The sequence below is a fragment of the Choloepus didactylus genome, chromosome 6, assembly GCF_015220235.1.
Source record: "Choloepus didactylus isolate mChoDid1 chromosome 6, mChoDid1.pri, whole genome shotgun sequence".
In the NCBI taxonomy this organism is placed as follows: domain Eukaryota; kingdom Metazoa; phylum Chordata; class Mammalia; order Pilosa; family Megalonychidae; genus Choloepus; species Choloepus didactylus.
This window is the reverse complement of record NC_051312.1, coordinates 145833349-145849094: the sequence shown is the minus strand read 5'-3', so window position 1 is coordinate 145849094 and position 15746 is coordinate 145833349. Positions and strand designations below refer to the sequence as shown.

The window sequence follows — 15746 nt, the reverse complement described above, 5'->3', positions numbered from 1 at the left end:
TTGAGCTACTGTTCCTTAAGTTTGTGTCTAGCTGGTGACATGACAGAGATTTCCTTGAGTGCCAAGGAGCTAATGATAACAAAAGAACAAATACTAAAGAAAATGCAAAAAACACTGGCCTTAGGCATTCCCCCACTTACAGGAGTTTCAAGTCCCCCTTTAACTACTTATGAGTTAGAATCCCATCACTAGCACCATGTTCTGTCTTAAAGCAAGTAATCCTCTGTTTCAGGCCAATTTGACTTAATTATTTTTATATTGTTTTAGCTATCCACAAGCTGCTTCTGTCTGCAGAGCAAGTTCTTTGTAAGCAAGTCAGAGATGAGTTTCCTGGTTCATTCTTTCCAACTGTGATCCAGTAGATTGCCAGTGATCCAAGCACCCCAGTGTGTGCACAGGGGTTACTCTACTCTCTCCAGAACAGGGCCAGGGACCTACAATGGGAGCAAAGGCCAGTTCCACACAGTGCCACAGAAGGGCTAGGGAAGGAGTGGGAAAAGAGCCAGAAAAAGTGCCAGTGACTTCTCCTACCATTTTTTTTTAAGCTTCATTTACTTGATTCGACATTCGCCCAATTAATACAGCCCTTTAACCCTATTTTCTGGGAGTTTTGAGGATGATCGCTCTGCCAGTTTTTGCTAGTTGTTCAAAGATTCTGTAGGGGAATGGCATCCTGGAGCCTCTTATGCCACCATCTTGGTTGACCATCAACTTTATTTTAAAGCTTTTAAACCTGTTTTCTCCCTCAAATACAAACAAAATATGATTGGACTCTACTTTTGTAGGCTATTCATTCTTTCTTGCTTAAAGTAATGTTTTTAGACTGTTTTGTCAAAATCAGCCTTTATCATTTCATAATATTCCCTAACTTTTCTGTTTTTCAGGAGATGGCTGTGTCCATTCAGAAGTAGAGAACAAAATTTTAAGTTGGAATCCTCTTATTTTGCCACCTGTCTCAGAGGAATGTACTGAAAAGACAACAGGGTCTCCTCCCGGCAGTACTTTAGACAGCCCTTCAGGGGTCCTTCAGCACTCCCAGGAAACCTGAGGACTTGCAAATGGCTGGTCATGCTCCCACTCCAAGCCAGTAACTGCACAAAACAGGCCAGGGGACAGACTGTGTCATGGACAGTGATTCAAATCAGAGGAAATCGTTATTTATTTTTTGTAGTCATAATGTCATGTGAATGTAGCTTAAATCCCCTTCCCTATTCCTTCCCCTCCCTCAGTAGGAAGTACCCTTGTTTTGCATCATTTTCAGTCACCTGGAGAACAGTGGGATCATTCCATGTTTTCTAAGAACCTCAGTGACTGGAATTGCTCCTCGTGCAAAAGATCCAACCTATTGGCCTATTCAGCTGAGAGGAGATTGTACAGGCACTTTGAAGTTTGCCACCAGTCAGGTTTTCAGATAGAAAGCTGTCTTTCAATATTGTGTTACCGGTCTCTCTGAGAACATTTTAGAATCAATCACACTTGTGTCCCAATGTTTATTGTAGCAGATCTGGCTTATGCATTTTATAAGCGTGTCTTTCACAAAAGTGGTGATCATGTGACCCACTGATTTACCCTCTAGCTGCTCTCAGGCACAAGTTAGGTTCAGTTTTCTAGGCAGTCATCAAAAACTGTGTCTTGGGCATGATTGAGTTCAAGGTCTCTTTGGCTTATGGCAGTTTTCAGAAAGGGAACCAAGGCTAGTGAGGAGAATCATGCCTTGACGTTCGTCTACTTTTAAATTGCATTTGTTTATAAAAATGGACACCACAGGGCTCTTTTTGACTCTGTTTCTAAGATAGGAACAAAATAAGATTTTAAGGTGGTGCCAAGACAAGGAAGGTACACATTTTAAGAAGACAGGGGTGGTTCAAGGGAGCCCATCTTGACAGAAGCTCTCCAGTCTTTTCCATTAATAGAGGACTGTGTTCATGGTAAACATTCACTGAAAAACGTCATTTTCTAATTTCCAACATGGGCAACAGCCTGGAAGATGTGGGTGTTAGGAAAGACTTAATTCAGAGGGAAAGGGCTATGGGTGATTGGGAATTTCCTGACATTTTTCCAGAATGTCATCATTACTAGCAGCAGAGCTCATAAATCACAGTTACTGCTGCCTCTGAGTGGCAGAGACATTTGCAGCTGCCTTTGGAAGGCTCTTCTTCTCCACATTAAACAACAACAATATAAGTGCATTTTATAGCTTGAGTCAAGCTTTACTGGCTCACTGCTGCTTTGGGGATTATATGCATCTCTTTGGGGAAAGAAACAGAAAAGGACTCTCTTTAAGTGGAGTCAAGCAGTTCCAGCATATATGAAAAAATTTTACAGTTTCCCAGAAATTGCAGTGTGAATAGAACAGAATACTGTCTTAGCCAACTTCCTATATAAATGCATTGGTATTCCCGTACGTATGTCTATATATTTTATAAATAGAACTGTTAGTGAAAATACACTGTTTAAGCTGGGTCACTATGCAACAGTTAATTTGAGTAGAATATAGCAAATATGATTTCATACTAGGGTATTAGATGTTGTAGAAGCATGTTCTACATTCCAGGTGTCCGTGCCTATAGTATACTGGGTCCATTCTTTGTGTTGCTTACATGCAATTAGCTTTGGAGGGGGTAGCTGCACCCCTTACTTCTGTGCCTATCAAAGGACAAAGTCCTAGTACACAGAAGATGAAAACATACCCTGTGTTTGCCAATCAAATTACAGCGATGCTGTCACAGAGGCAGTTTTAGAAATCTGGGGAGTAAATGTTTGTAGGTGGTGGTTTTGATTCAGGAAACAGAGGTGTGTTAGCATGAGCCTTAGGTCATGAACTGCTTTTCAAGATGGAGTTTGAAGATGGGATTGGTCCAATAGGGAGAGAAAATGGCTTCTTTACCTTTAGGGCAACCTCATTGTGGACTGCTTTATTTATATTATTCGTAACGCTGTTTTAAGTGTTATCCCTTTTATTGTATTTTATTTATAAAAATGCCTTTATATATTGAGATATATAAATCTATCTATATATATATAATTGCCTTTATGTTTAGGAGTTGTGAGTTCTTAATCAGTGCGTTGTTCTGGACTCTTAAGCCCTGCACGGTCATCACCCAAAACAGTCCTGCCCGATGTCACTTCACCAAGAAATAAGAGGACGTATAGTACAATGTGGGAGATGGAACTAAGATTTGCTGAGTAACTACTGTGTACCAGGCACTTGCTAGGTGCTTGATGCTGTTATCTCATTTAACCCGTGAACAAGTGCAAAGTCGGTCTTAAAATCCCCAAGTCACCTAATAAGCCTCAGAGCCTGAATTTGAACCCAGTTTATCTGGAGCCGTCATCCGCGCCCCTTTTGTTTTCCCGTACTGCTTTCCTGAGGCATTGCCACTCACGCTTTGGTCCGAACAGGTCCAGTGACGCATGCTTTTGCTGTTCCGGCTGTGTGTCTGCCAAGGCTCTAACTCTACAATGACAGCACTTGCCCTCTGTCCTGAATTGGTCTCCCGGGGTTCAGTGTATTTCCCGTTGACCCCACCTTCCCACCTCCTGCTCCACCCAGGAATTTGGTCAGACCTTGTATTGTTCCTTTTATTCTTAGAATTCTAGACTTAGTCTTAGAACTCTCCCCCACTCCTCTTAGATCATTTCACCATCACCCCTTTTTTTCCTTCTTCTTTTCTGCACTGATAGTCTGGTAAGAGGTGCTATTTAGAACGCAAGCTTAACTGCAATGTTTCCCCCTTTTGAGGTGGTGTCTTCAGAAAAGCATTTTGGCATGGGTTTTGTTTTTATTGAACGAGTCCCCAAAGACCAGTGCAGCCATAGCAAGCCGATCGTGTCACAAATCTCATTCCATCTACAGTTCTGCCAAGAAGTTAATTTTCTATTTGGATTTTACCTGTGTCTCTCTCTTTTAAAGCAATGACTTTAAGATGCATGTTTTGTATCATATGGAACAGTATGTATTATTTCCCTTAAAGTTGTAATATTGTATTTGACATTGTACATATTTTAAATGATGTAGCTTTGGCAGGTTTTATTTGGTTGATGTGAGTTTATATTAAAAGAGAATGCTGCTTTCATGTAGCAGGTGACGAAGGGGACACTCAGATACTCTCTGTTTGTATAAAGCATGTGTATAGATTGTAACTGGGGCGAATATGTCTTACTCTGAAATTCTTCAGAATGTCCACACTGTCCTCCCTTATAAATCTTCTGTGCATACCCAGGAGCCAAGAGAATAGACCCTGAAGAAACAATACCAAGGCAGAAATGCTTTTGGGGGAGGCTGGGAATACCTGCGCCCAGGAGCTGTGTTGAAGCTGGTAGACCCCCTTAGGATAACTCAGTGTTTCTTTAGAAGGGAGAGAGGAGGGGGAGAAGGTGGTCAACCCTCACCTGTTAGTTTTTACCACTAAACTGGGGCAGCACCTGTATAGACCCCAGTACAGAAAGTTACCCTCCTCAAGAAGGAGTTTCGTTTGCCCTAAATACTCGAACTTTCTGGGGCTTTCACCAAAAGTCAACAGAATCTTTTGTAGGGTGCTTGGCTCATTATATTTTATTCTCTGATTTAAATAAGCCCTCCTTAAACCTTAGCCCCAGTCCCGAGAGCTTTGAGGGAAGCTGAAACCCCTTTTTTAATAAAGCCAAAATCTGTGAGAACCTAAGCAGCAACTTAAATTTCTGTCAGTTTCCCGTCTCCTTTCAGGCGCCACTTCCCTAATTCCTGGCAGGCTCATCCCTTGGCTCTCTTGAGTTTCTTCTCATCTGAGTCCCCCACGGAGGCAGCTCTGAGCAGTGACTTCCCATCAGCTGAACAAGCTTTCATTTGTGTCTCCCCGAGATCTTAGACACACATGCACACTTGGAGCCAGTGAGTCATGCTGGCAGCTGACAGAGTTGTAACTCTGGAACGGCCCTGCTCCTCTGTCAGCCAGCTCCCCCAGGCCTGGTGGCCCGGAGCGGAGTCTAACACCTCTGCTGGGTCTTGTGGCACAGAGCCCTCGAGTCTCAACCACTGCAGATGGAATGATGTCCCTAAGCTAAAGGCGAACGAGACAGACCCTGGGACCAGCACTTAGCTGTGCTCCCAGCTCCAGACAAGGCAGGGCCTGTCGTAAAGAATTGGAGAGTGGGTGAGTCAAGAACTCCTAGAAAAGCACATGGTTTGTTACAGTTGAATGGAGGGAACATGTGCCTCCATATCTCCTGCTTCCCATCTCTTAGCTTCCTCCCAGTGGGAAAACCTGGGACTCCCCAAACAGCCTCTGCCTGCAGGTGTTATAATGAAGATACAGTACATCAGGTATGGTTTATTTAGGAATTGCTGGTTCGCGGACTTCTGTCTGGAAGCAGCTGGCTTGCACATCCTGCTGCAGCACCCAGGACTTCCCAGGACCTTCATTTTCTCTTGCCCTCTGCCACCTGGCTAGTCTTTTTCCAGTCGTGTGTCTTTCTCGTCTTTCCACCTCTGCCATCCTGAAGCCGGGCCAGGGCTTCTCTTGTAAGCAAGTTCTCGGGGCACTGCAGCTGGGCCTGGCACCAGTTGTAAGTAGAGTAGGGGTAGTTGGTGTCTAGGCTCCCTTGGTTTTAAGATCAAAGTCTGCCAGGCAGGGGTCTTCCCACCACCCACCCCTTCTGCTTTTGCTGAGCATATATGCACCTTCCTCTGGGGGCCTCATGGTGATGCGGTCACTGTGATGGTGACATTTACCGGAGCCTCAGTGGATTCTTGTGCAGGAGCCGAAGCTGTGTTGCTGGCTGGTGTTCTAGTGCCTACGAAGAGAGTACGTGAACAAGGGGGAGAGGGCTGCTGGATTGTTCTCCGAGGACAAGAGAGAGGAGAATGGTGCATGGCACCTGGGGCTGCACCCCTTAGACATGAGCATCATCTCTGGGATGAGGTGGTCCTTACCTGCTTGTGCCCCTCTGCCTTCCCCTGTACCCCCACGTTGGTGAATTCGCTCTCTGAGGACAAAAGAGGACAGCAAAATCTGGCAACTGTGTTTCCCCAGTCTCCCTTTCCAATTAGAAGCAAATCCCAACCCACAGAATGACCGGGTTTCCCCACTCACGTGGGAACAAGCAACTGAGCAAGGCCTGTAGGAAGAAAAGGAAAAGAAGCTAAGCACAACCCAGCATCAGTCCTGGGAGAATAGCCCTCCTTTTCCTGATATGCTCTGTACTAGAGTCACTACAACCAGAAGGAGCTTGGCTTCCGAGGCCGGAGGTTGGGGTGGAGCCCTGTGGAACGACATCCAGCCTTGGGGACTCGTTCACAACCAGACGCCCAGCCCAGGGGAGCGCTCTATCTCTCCTTCCCAGCGGGGCCAGGCAGCCCATCCCCTCCCGAGTCCCACTCACGGGGGAAGGTCTCTGGGTGCCGAGCGGCAAACTGGAACACCAGGAGAGAGGCCACCGTCGCCACCACCATGCCTGCACCTGCTGCGCCCAGCACTGCCGGGTAGGCACTGAAGGGGGGGTCCACTGGGCGGGGAGAGGACGGGTGGCATGGGAGAGGATTAAAGCCTCCGCTGGACTCGGGCAGAGTGACTCACGGGGTCCCGAGCAGACCATGCCATGCCCATCCCAGACCCTCTCTGCCTGACATGGGTCAAGAGCCAGGCTTGACCAGAGAAACCGAGACCATGTCTCCTGAGGGGAGGCCCTCTGTCTGCCTGGTGCTCTGGAGGTTTGAGGCCCCAGCCTAACTCCCTATCTGTGGCCCAGAAGTTGGAAGCCTGGTTATCTCGGCAGCTCAAGGAATTCCTTGGATGGAGTGAGAGCAGCAGGAAGCTGCCAGCCCATCCCTGTGCCCCTGGAAGTAAGACTGAGGCACAGAGTTGGCCTCCTGCTCTTCTGCAACCACCAGTGCCCTGGGCCTCCCCTGCCCCTGAACTGTGGTGCCCACCCCTGGGCCTGGAGCTTCCTGAGCCTCCCTGGGAATGATGGGAAGGACAGCTGGAGGGATTCCCTGAGGACAAGAGGACAGACTGGGGGAGGGAGGCGTGCAGCAGGAAGGACCGAAAGGCACCAAGGTGGTGGGGGAGCTGCAGAGAGGAAGTGGAACCAGGGAGAAAAGCGAGGCCCTCCTCCGTGGAGACAGCCCCAGCACCTGGTATCTTCACCTCGGAGGGCTGTCCGGCAGTGCGGTGATTCAGAGCCAGGACACGGAAGGCGTAGAGGACCTCTGGGTCCAAGCCCCCCAGCCGCCGGCCCCGGCTCTCTGGCTCGATGTCGCCAGCAGCCGTCTCCCAAGCACCGGCTCTGGGGCCTGGGCTGCTGGCCCTGCGCTGGACCACGAAGCCCGTCAGGTTCCCGGGGCCGCTGATGGCCCAGTGGAGCTGCACCTCCCTCCGGTGCCTTGCATAGACCAGGCGGCTGATGGTGACATTGGGGGGAGCCGGGTAACCTGAGGGTGAAGGGGGGTACACACCTGCAGGACAAGTGCATGGGACCCCAAGTTTATTCCCATAGAGAGCCTGGTGGTGTGGAGAAGGCACCAGACGGGATTGTAGAGCTCAACTGCATGCACTCTTGGTTCTGGGTTGCCTTAGATTGACACTTCTGGGCCTCAGTTTCCTCATCTACCAAGGGAGGAGAGGGGACTGGCCTGCTGGTGGGAGGTCCTGATGGCTGTGTTCAAGATTGCATCAGTTCACACTCAGCTCTGCTGAGTCTGTGCCCCAAACTAGGAGCAGGGTTTCCTGTGCTTTCATGCCTCTCTGCCCAGAGGCTCCCCACCCCTTCACGAATTCACATGGCCCCTCACTCACTCAGGACCTCCAGCAGGACGCTCCGGCTGCTGCTGCCCACGGCATTCTGGGCCACACATTGGTAGATGCCCGTGTGGTGCGCTGGGTGGACATCTGGGATGGCGAGGTGGAGCTGGGCACCCTCGGGGTGCAGCACCAGCCCAGCAGTGCCTGGTTCCACCTGCTGCTGCCCGGGGCTCAGCCAGAAGAGCTGGGCAGGGGGCGTGCCCCACAGGAGGGTGCACCCCAGCCAGGCAGCTCCCCCCTCCAACACAGACACCCGGGGCTCAGCCACGGCCAGCTGTGGGGCTTCTGCAGGGACAGAGAAGGGGAGGCTGCAAGATGTCCCCTGCCTGGGTGAGGGGGAAGACTGGGTGGGAAGGAAGATGCTGAGCAGGGGTGCAGAGGGTTGGGGAGGGGGCTGCGGGGCTGCAGACTTGACCATGCAGCTCATCTTAGGCCGATCTGCCTCTTCCTTCAGGCCCCCATTCTCGACCAGTTTCCTCTCATCATCGGCTCCAAAGTTACTGACAATGGCAGTGTCCCTCTGTGCTCTTCTTTCCTGCCCTCTCCGAGCTCCTGCTTGATCCGTCTCTGCACTAAACCTCCCCCAACCCCAGCACCTGCCTGGGGTCCTGGGCCACAGGGCAGGGGACACCCGGTGCGTGAACCACACCCTTCCGCGCCTTCCCCTATGGCCCCGCCCCGGCTCCCTGTTCAGGGCTGGCCCGCTGCAGGGTCCCAGTTTCTAGGGAGGGACCAAGGCTGTCAGGTGCCAATGGTGCTTCTAAGGTGGAATTTCCAGGATCTCCCATGATGGAATATTTTAGGTTGAGGACTTCCTGAGGGCACCTGAAAACATGCCACTTTTGGAGCTGGAAGGGTATATCATTTTGTGAGAATTGTTATACGTGACAGCCCCTCTGTCTGCTCTTCTCACACTTTTTTACTTCATACTTGGTTCTTTTTTCTTGAGGTGGGAATAAATAAGACCGGCAGGGCCAGATAAGGACAGAGAGGAACGCAGACCAGAAATCAAATAGAGGGAGTGAGAGAAAATGACAGAGAGAGACAGCAGAAACGAGAATACAGGGCAACACGTCCCTTATGCAAATTAATGCAAATGAGGGACACAATGACTTGCGCTGGTCCAAACAGATGGACTTAATCTGTAAATGCACGACACCAGATTTCGAACACTTAGCATGAAAAGAAAAAAGAATGTAAAATATCTCAATTATGTTTATGTTATTGCACATTGAAATGATAGAATTTTGGATATGCTGAGTGAAAGAAAACATTTCACCTGTTTCTCTTTACTTTTTTAATGTGGCTACTAGAAAACTTGAAATTACTGTCTATGGCTCATGTTCTGTTTCTATTGGACGTCACCGATTTAGACCAGCACGTCCCTGGCAGGGGAGGGGACTCAGTGTCCTGACTTGCTGTCCATTTCAGCACAGCCACCCGCTAGAGCCCCTCCCGCTTCTCCCAGTGGGCCACTCCTCGGGCCCCCAGCCCCTGCTCACCCAGCTGGACCCGGCAGCGGGGGGCCGGGAGCCGGAGAGGGTGAGCACCCCAGCAGGTAAACTCGCTTCCAGCCAGCCCTTCGTGGGCCTTCAGGAGGAGGACAGCCGGCGAGGAGCTGCGGCCGCCCAGCACCTGCTGCTGTCCATCGTGCCAGCTCAGCAGGGCAGGGGGCTGGCCGCCGCGCCACCCACAGCTCAGCGTGACGAACTGGTCTCCTCTGGTGCCTACGGCCCAGCAAGTGGGGCTCCCAAGAGGTTCCCCTGAACAAGGAAGTACAGCTTAGCAGGAGGAAGAGATTGACAGCACCCCCCCTTCCCTCCCTCCTTCATTTATTCCTTCAATCACCCAGTCCTCCACTTGCTCACTCATTCATTTATTCTGTCCATGCCCCAGGCAAGGGGTGGGAACAGACACTTAGCAAATAGCATAAGTGCTAAGGTGTAGGAAGACAGACAGGCATACTCTTTGGGGGCTTCTGGGAGAGGGACAGACAGGATGACACTGACATCTGAACTTGGGCTTAGTGGATGAATAGGAGTTTTCCAGGCAGAGAGGAAGCAGAAGAGCACACAAAGCAGGTACACTAAAGGCCTATTTCAAAACCAGTAAGTGCTGTAGCAGCAGCAGGAGCAGGTATCGTCCAGGAGAGCCTGCTGTCTTGGGGACTAGGGGCTGCCCAGGAGGGTGTCGTGGGCCAGGAGCCCAGATGAGGGCAGGAAGAGTAAGGATGGAGTCCAGGGAAGTGCAGAGAAGTCCAGGAGGTGGAGAGTAAGAGCTGAGTGCTGCCTGCCCCCTCGGTGAAATGTCTTGGAGCCTGAGATCTATAGCTCCAGCCTGGATCCCAGCACCCTCTCTCGGCCTCTGGCTCCCCCCAGCCCTTCCCCATCCTCCCCTGGGAGGTCGGAGCCCCGGATATTTCCTGTATCCACTCACAGAGTGTGGTCCTGCAAAGGGCAGGCAGCGCCAGGGATGGGTGCTGGCCAGTGCAGGTGAAGACGCTGCCATTGGGGAGCAGGGAGGCAGGATGGCTCCAGGTGACATTACTGGGGGCAGTCGGGCCACTTCCCTGGGGCCCTTCCCACTGCAGCTGGGCAGCTGGCAGGCCCCCAGGCCAGGTACAGACCAAAGTCACAGCCCCAAGTGTGGGGAGAATAGCACAGGAGGGCTGCCCCTCCGGGGGATCTGGATGGGGGAGTGAATGAGGAGGGAGCTGGAGCACAGGCTTTACCGCCAGTGCTCAGCAGCCCTAAGGGGGCCCAGAGGCCTGAAATGTCAAAGAGGTAGGGCAAGCAGGGAGAGGTGGGTAAGCAGGAAAAGAATGGGTCCTTCTGAGGGCCAGTGAGGCAAAGGCTGAGCTCCCAGGTCCAGGGGCAGGGGCATATGGATGAGTGGGCAGGAGGAATCCAGAAATCCCCCATGGAAGCCCCAACGCTCCATTCTTTTCTTTTCCCTTGGGCACCTAGGAGCCAGGACCCCTTGCCTCTCTGCCATTACTCTAGCCTCCTCTGTGCCTCATTTCAGTCCCAGGGCCATTGGAACAACCTTGGGGAGGCAGGGAAGTAGGTCAAAGGTATCCCCCTCCCATGCCACTTCTCATGCACAGTTTTCTTGCCCTCCCCACCAGCCCTGCAGCTCCAGAGCTGCACCCCACTTCCCCAGGCACAGGGGTGTCTGCCAGGGCACCATGACCAGGTGTGGCCCCAAGGTCAGGTGTAGGCCTGCACCCCACTCACAGTAGACGGTGAGCTGGACGGCGGCCTGTGTGCGCACATCCAGGCGGCTGTTGCGGGCCAGGCAGGTGTACAGGCCCGTGTGGGCCCGGCCAGCGCTGGCGATGACAAAGGTTGGCCCAGTGTGGACCTGGGTGTGCTTGTGCAGCCACACGTAGTCGCTAGGAGGGTTGGATGCAGCCAGGCAGCTCAGGGTCACCTCTTCCCTCTCACTGGCCCAAAAGCCACCCTCGGTGAGTGCCAGGGGCTCCACGGTGATCACAGGCAGGTCTGGACCATCTGCAAGGGCAGGGGAGGCCCATCACACCTCCCAGATGATCACTCCTTCATTCATTGGAGGGTCAGCGCTGAAGTCATTCATTCACCCAAGCGTGCATCAAGCGCCTGCTCTGTCAACTCTCATGGATGCTCAGCCCTCGAGGAACTGAGTACAGGGGTCCTCGGCACAAGTTGGAACAAGTCCCAGGGGGAGCATGCTGGGCTTTGGGAGCTCAGCAGGGGAGCCATGACCCCCTTCCCTGAGGGACTGGGAGGCAGAGTGAGATGGGGGGACGTCCGCAAGTTTGCTGGGCAGAGATGTTGGATACCTGCCCTCCCGATTTGCCCAGAACTGGGGCTTGTTGGGACATGGGGCTTTTACTGCTGAAACGGAGACAGCCTTGGGCACACTGCAACATGGGGTGACCCCAGACTGGAGAGGGACAAGAAAACAGTGATGGCAATGCCCGGAAGCTGATACCAGCAGCCTGTCCTTCTCCCCCAGGAGCTCCTTCTCCTCTCTCCCATGTCCAAGCCCAGCGTCCCCGCCTCTGGGAAGCTCGTCTGACTCCCAGAGACGTCCCAACTCTGCCTGCTTCCATTCTACTTCTGGCTCTTTCCCAAGGGCTCCTCCTCCCCCCCTCCTCCCCAGCCCTTGGTTTGCAATTCCTGCAAACTACCCCAGTTCAGACAAAGAAGGAGGTCTTAGTCCTGGTTCCTTAAAACCCCTAGACCAGCACTGCCCAATAGATACACGTGAGTCACAGATGCTATTTAAAATTTCCAAGTAGCCATATTTTAAAACATAAAACCAAAAAACTCCACACCAATAGGTTTTGATAATTTAATCATAATTTTATTTAATCAATTGCATTCATATTTCAAAATATAATCAATATAAAAAAGTATTGGTGAGTTATTTGACGTTCTCTCTTTCAGACTAAATCTTTGAAACCCAGGCTGGGTTTTCCCCTTGGAGCCCATCTCAATTTGGATGGCGCAATAGTTTGAAAAGCCAGTGCAGGTCTAGGGTGACCTCGCCTTCATTCCTCACACAAGCTTCTGCTCCTAACTTCAGGCTCTCCCTCTGACATGGACCAACCTGCTGCCCTCTCTTCCCACAGGGGCCCTGAGCTGTTTCCAGAATGTCCCCCTGGTCCCTTAGAGCCCAGAAGGACAGACTTCATGGGCCACTGCATTTGTGGGAAGAAGGGCCCATGACCCCATCGGTTAAAAACCCAACACCTAGAGCAGATTTGGCACCAATTTGACACCAATGGCCTATTGGAGGCCTGGGGCACCCTGCCGAGAAGGGCTTGGGGGGTTCTGAAGTGTGGCAGGAGGCCGAGGGTGAGTGGGTGGGGCCGCCCCCTCCAGTTCCGACTCACAGATGACGTCCAGGAAGACGCTGTCGCTGCTCTGCCCGTTGACGGCGTTTTGGGCGCTGCACAGATACCAGCCCAGGTGCGTCCTGCTGACTGGATCCAGCCGGAGCAGCTGCTCCGTGGCCCCCTCCAGGTTCTCTCCGGGGCCTTGGGGTGCCCGGTGCTGCCAGGCAAAAGTCACCGGCTCCGTGCCCTCCCGCAGCGCGCACGTGACCACCACGGAGGCTCCCTCCACCGGGGACGCGGCGCTCAGATGCACCTGGGGCTTCGCCACGGGGACTGGCCGGGGAGGGAGAGACCCTGGGTGTGTCGCCGCAGCCCCCGCGGGCTGGGGGCTTGCCCACCCACGGGGCCCTGAACATCCTGACGGCATCCCCTCCCCGCCCGAGATCCCAGGGTTTCCCACTCCCTGGGGGGTGGGGGCGCTTTGGAGCCTGGGCCCAGCTGAACACCAGGGGGCAGCCCATGCAAACAGAGCAAAGCAGCCCCCGGCCCCTCACCCAGCACGAGCAGCGAGAAGAAGTAGTAGGCGGCGTGGAGCTGCCCACCGGCCACGCGCAGGGCCTGGCACAGGAAGCGGCCACGCGCCCCCTCCCGCAGCTCTGCCAGCACCAGGCTGCTGTTGCGCAGACTCACGGCCCCCAGCACCGAGGCCCCGACCTCCACCTTGGATGTCGCCCCGTTGACGACCGCCACCGGCTGGGGCACCGGGGAGCCCGGTGGGGTGAAGCTCCAGAGGGCCACCAGGGGGGCAGCCCCGGGGCCACAGGCCAGCTCCACCGAGCTGCCACGTACCCCTTGGACTGACACGGCCTCCTCGGTTGGGGCCCGGTGGGTCGGGTGGGGCTGGCCTGCCGGGGAGAGAGGGGGACACAGCTCCTCTGGGTTCTCCTGCCCTCCCTCCCTCTGCAGTCCCAGCCAGACCCAGACAGGGGACAGGTGAGACCACAGAAGCCCTTTTGGAGTTGGTGGGCAGGAGACAGTTTCTGGGAAAGCCTGTGGGGTTTCCTGTCTGAGTGTGCTGTAGGAGGGGATAGGGTGGGGAAGGCTTTGGGTGAGATCAGAGAATGGGCTAGAGCAGAGGTGTCCACTCCTGAGTGATGCTCATGATCCTTAGAAAACTTGATAAAAAGACAGGTTTCCGGGCCCCATCCCAAAGTAATGAGTCAGAAGCTCCAGGGAGCTGGGACCCAGGACTCTGTGTTTTTTAACAGGCACCCAAGAATAAGTCAGATGATCAGCCAGGTTTGATGACCCCTGAAGAGGCAGGAGATCTACACGGCCATGGGAAATTCAGGGCCTTTGGGTTTCTAAACAAGGATTTTGGATTCCGCAGTCTGACCCTGTCCTGCCCCATTGCGACAGCCTGCCCGCAGCCCACCAGCATCCATGAATTCATCAACTATCTATAGGGCGCCTACCCTGGGGCCTGCACCCAGGACACAGTGACAAAGGAGTCATCTCATTCATGCCCTCATGGAGCTTTCAATCTTCAGGACCTCAGGCCTTAAGTGGTCATCAGGTGGTAAGTCAGTGCTCAGGGCAAACACCCCAGGCCCCTGCATGGAGCCCCAGGATCTGCCCAAGCACCACGTTCTCCAGCCCCCTTGCAGTCATCCTGAACACAGTGAATTGCTTTAACAGCCCTCACAAATTTGAAAGAAAGTAAGTCTCTCAGAGGACAACCAAGCTACAAGAGTAATTTATAATAGCTTCCCTGTATTGGATGCCTCCTTCATGCTGGATCAGCCCTGAACTCTTTATAGGCATTGCCTGTTGGCTTTAATTCCCATAACTTTAGGAAACTTACTACCTTAGGGGCCCTGAGAAACAAAATCACTGTCCCCAGAATCCCACAGTACATGGTGGAGCTGGGCTTGGAGCCCTGTCTAGGTCCCAGTTCCAGACTTCCCACCGCTATAGGTTTCCCCAGAGAGAGAAAAGGAGAAGATAGGCATTGAGTTGAGTGGGAAGGGTGGAGGGCAAAATTCTGATGTTCAAGAATACGTAACCCAGAAACCAATTCTTCCCAATGTGGTGGACACTGCTTTAGCCCGAGACAGTCTTTCAACTGCTCTCAGCTCCCTTAAGACCATCCACCTTTCTGAAATCCAGACCTGACCGTGTCACTCCCTTGCTTACAACCTGACCCATGGTGGCCTTCAGGATAACACCCAGCTTCTTAAGGTGTTGCAAAGTGCTCCCGATCAGCAGCTCAGTGCATGCTTGTGAAATGTCTAACATGAATGAATAGGCTTCACTGAATGGTTACGCAAGTGCAAAAGGAGCCCCACTCCCAGTGATCCCAAGGAAGAAAGGGAAAGAAACTAAGGGATGTGAGTGGGGTATGGAACACCTAAAGATAGTGCCCAAGGTGGGTGGTGGGAGTGTCACTCACCCAAGGCCCCCAGATGCAGAAGGCAAAGGCATATCAGCAGCAGGAGGCCAAGCGGACTGGATTGAGCCTTCCGACCCAGCATGGCCCCATCTCCTTGGGCGGACACCCACCTGAGGCTCCTGCCTGACTCTCGGGCCCCCCTGCACGGAGCAAAGCCGAGTCCCAGCAGGATGGGGGTCTGGCTCAGGTTGCCAACCTCAGCCCTTGGATACCTTGCTCCCTGCTCTCCTGTTTCCCTCATGGCCCTGGTTCCTCGTGAATTATTTACACTGGACAATTCACTCTGCATCCATGATGTGGAGTTGGGGAGGGGACCAGGCTGGGAAAGTCCCAGGGGAGAGGTCCCTGAGCTCTGACATTTCTATTTTGATGAAATTATAAAATCAGAGAGTCACTGAACCTAGCATTGAAAAGCCCCCAAATGGCATCAAGTCCAACCACCTGCCCCAGGATGGAGTCACAAGCCCTCCAGCCCTGCTTATATTTTACTCAATTTTGTTGGAAGGAGCTGGGAGGAGCTCTGGAGTGAAACAGAGCTGAGCTTGACTTAAAAGTGGTGAAAGCTTGGAAATTTCTGAGATTGTCTGAGTGTAGTGTCTTCATTGATAAATGGGGACAGCAACCCCTTTGTTGTAAAGATGACTGTGAATGTTAAATGCAAAGCTTTTATGAGCATCTGGGGGCTTCTTGGGTG

The 15746-nt window shown here is 52.7% G+C and overlaps 2 protein-coding genes across 3 annotated transcripts in view; one reads left to right on the top strand and one right to left on the bottom strand.

Annotated features, from left to right (window-relative positions):
- CDON (cell adhesion associated, oncogene regulated) overlaps window positions 1–4659 on the top strand; it is a 116139-nt gene extending 111480 nt beyond the window's left edge. For both annotated transcript variants that reach the window (XM_037841902.1, XM_037841903.1), the window contains exon 20: window positions 885–4659. In XM_037841902.1, coding sequence (XP_037697830.1) covers window positions 885–1048 — 164 coding nt within the window. In that variant the 3' untranslated portion in view covers window positions 1049–4659. The remainder of the gene's footprint in view (window positions 1–884) is intronic.
- Window positions 4660–5674: 1015 nt separating this feature from the next.
- On the bottom strand, window positions 5675–15134 carry VSIG10L2 (V-set and immunoglobulin domain containing 10 like 2). The gene is made up of 12 exons (XM_037838059.1): window positions 15053–15134; window positions 13155–13505; window positions 12658–12933; window positions 11015–11290; window positions 10215–10463; window positions 9281–9541; window positions 7773–8063; window positions 7112–7408; window positions 6361–6483; window positions 6072–6096; window positions 5912–5964; window positions 5675–5772 (listed from the first exon to the last, which is right to left on the bottom strand). The coding sequence occupies exons 1-12, from the start codon at window positions 15132–15134 to the stop codon at window positions 5675–5677; spliced, it is 2382 nt and encodes a 793-aa protein (XP_037693987.1).
- Between the last annotated feature and the right edge of the window lie 612 nt (window positions 15135–15746).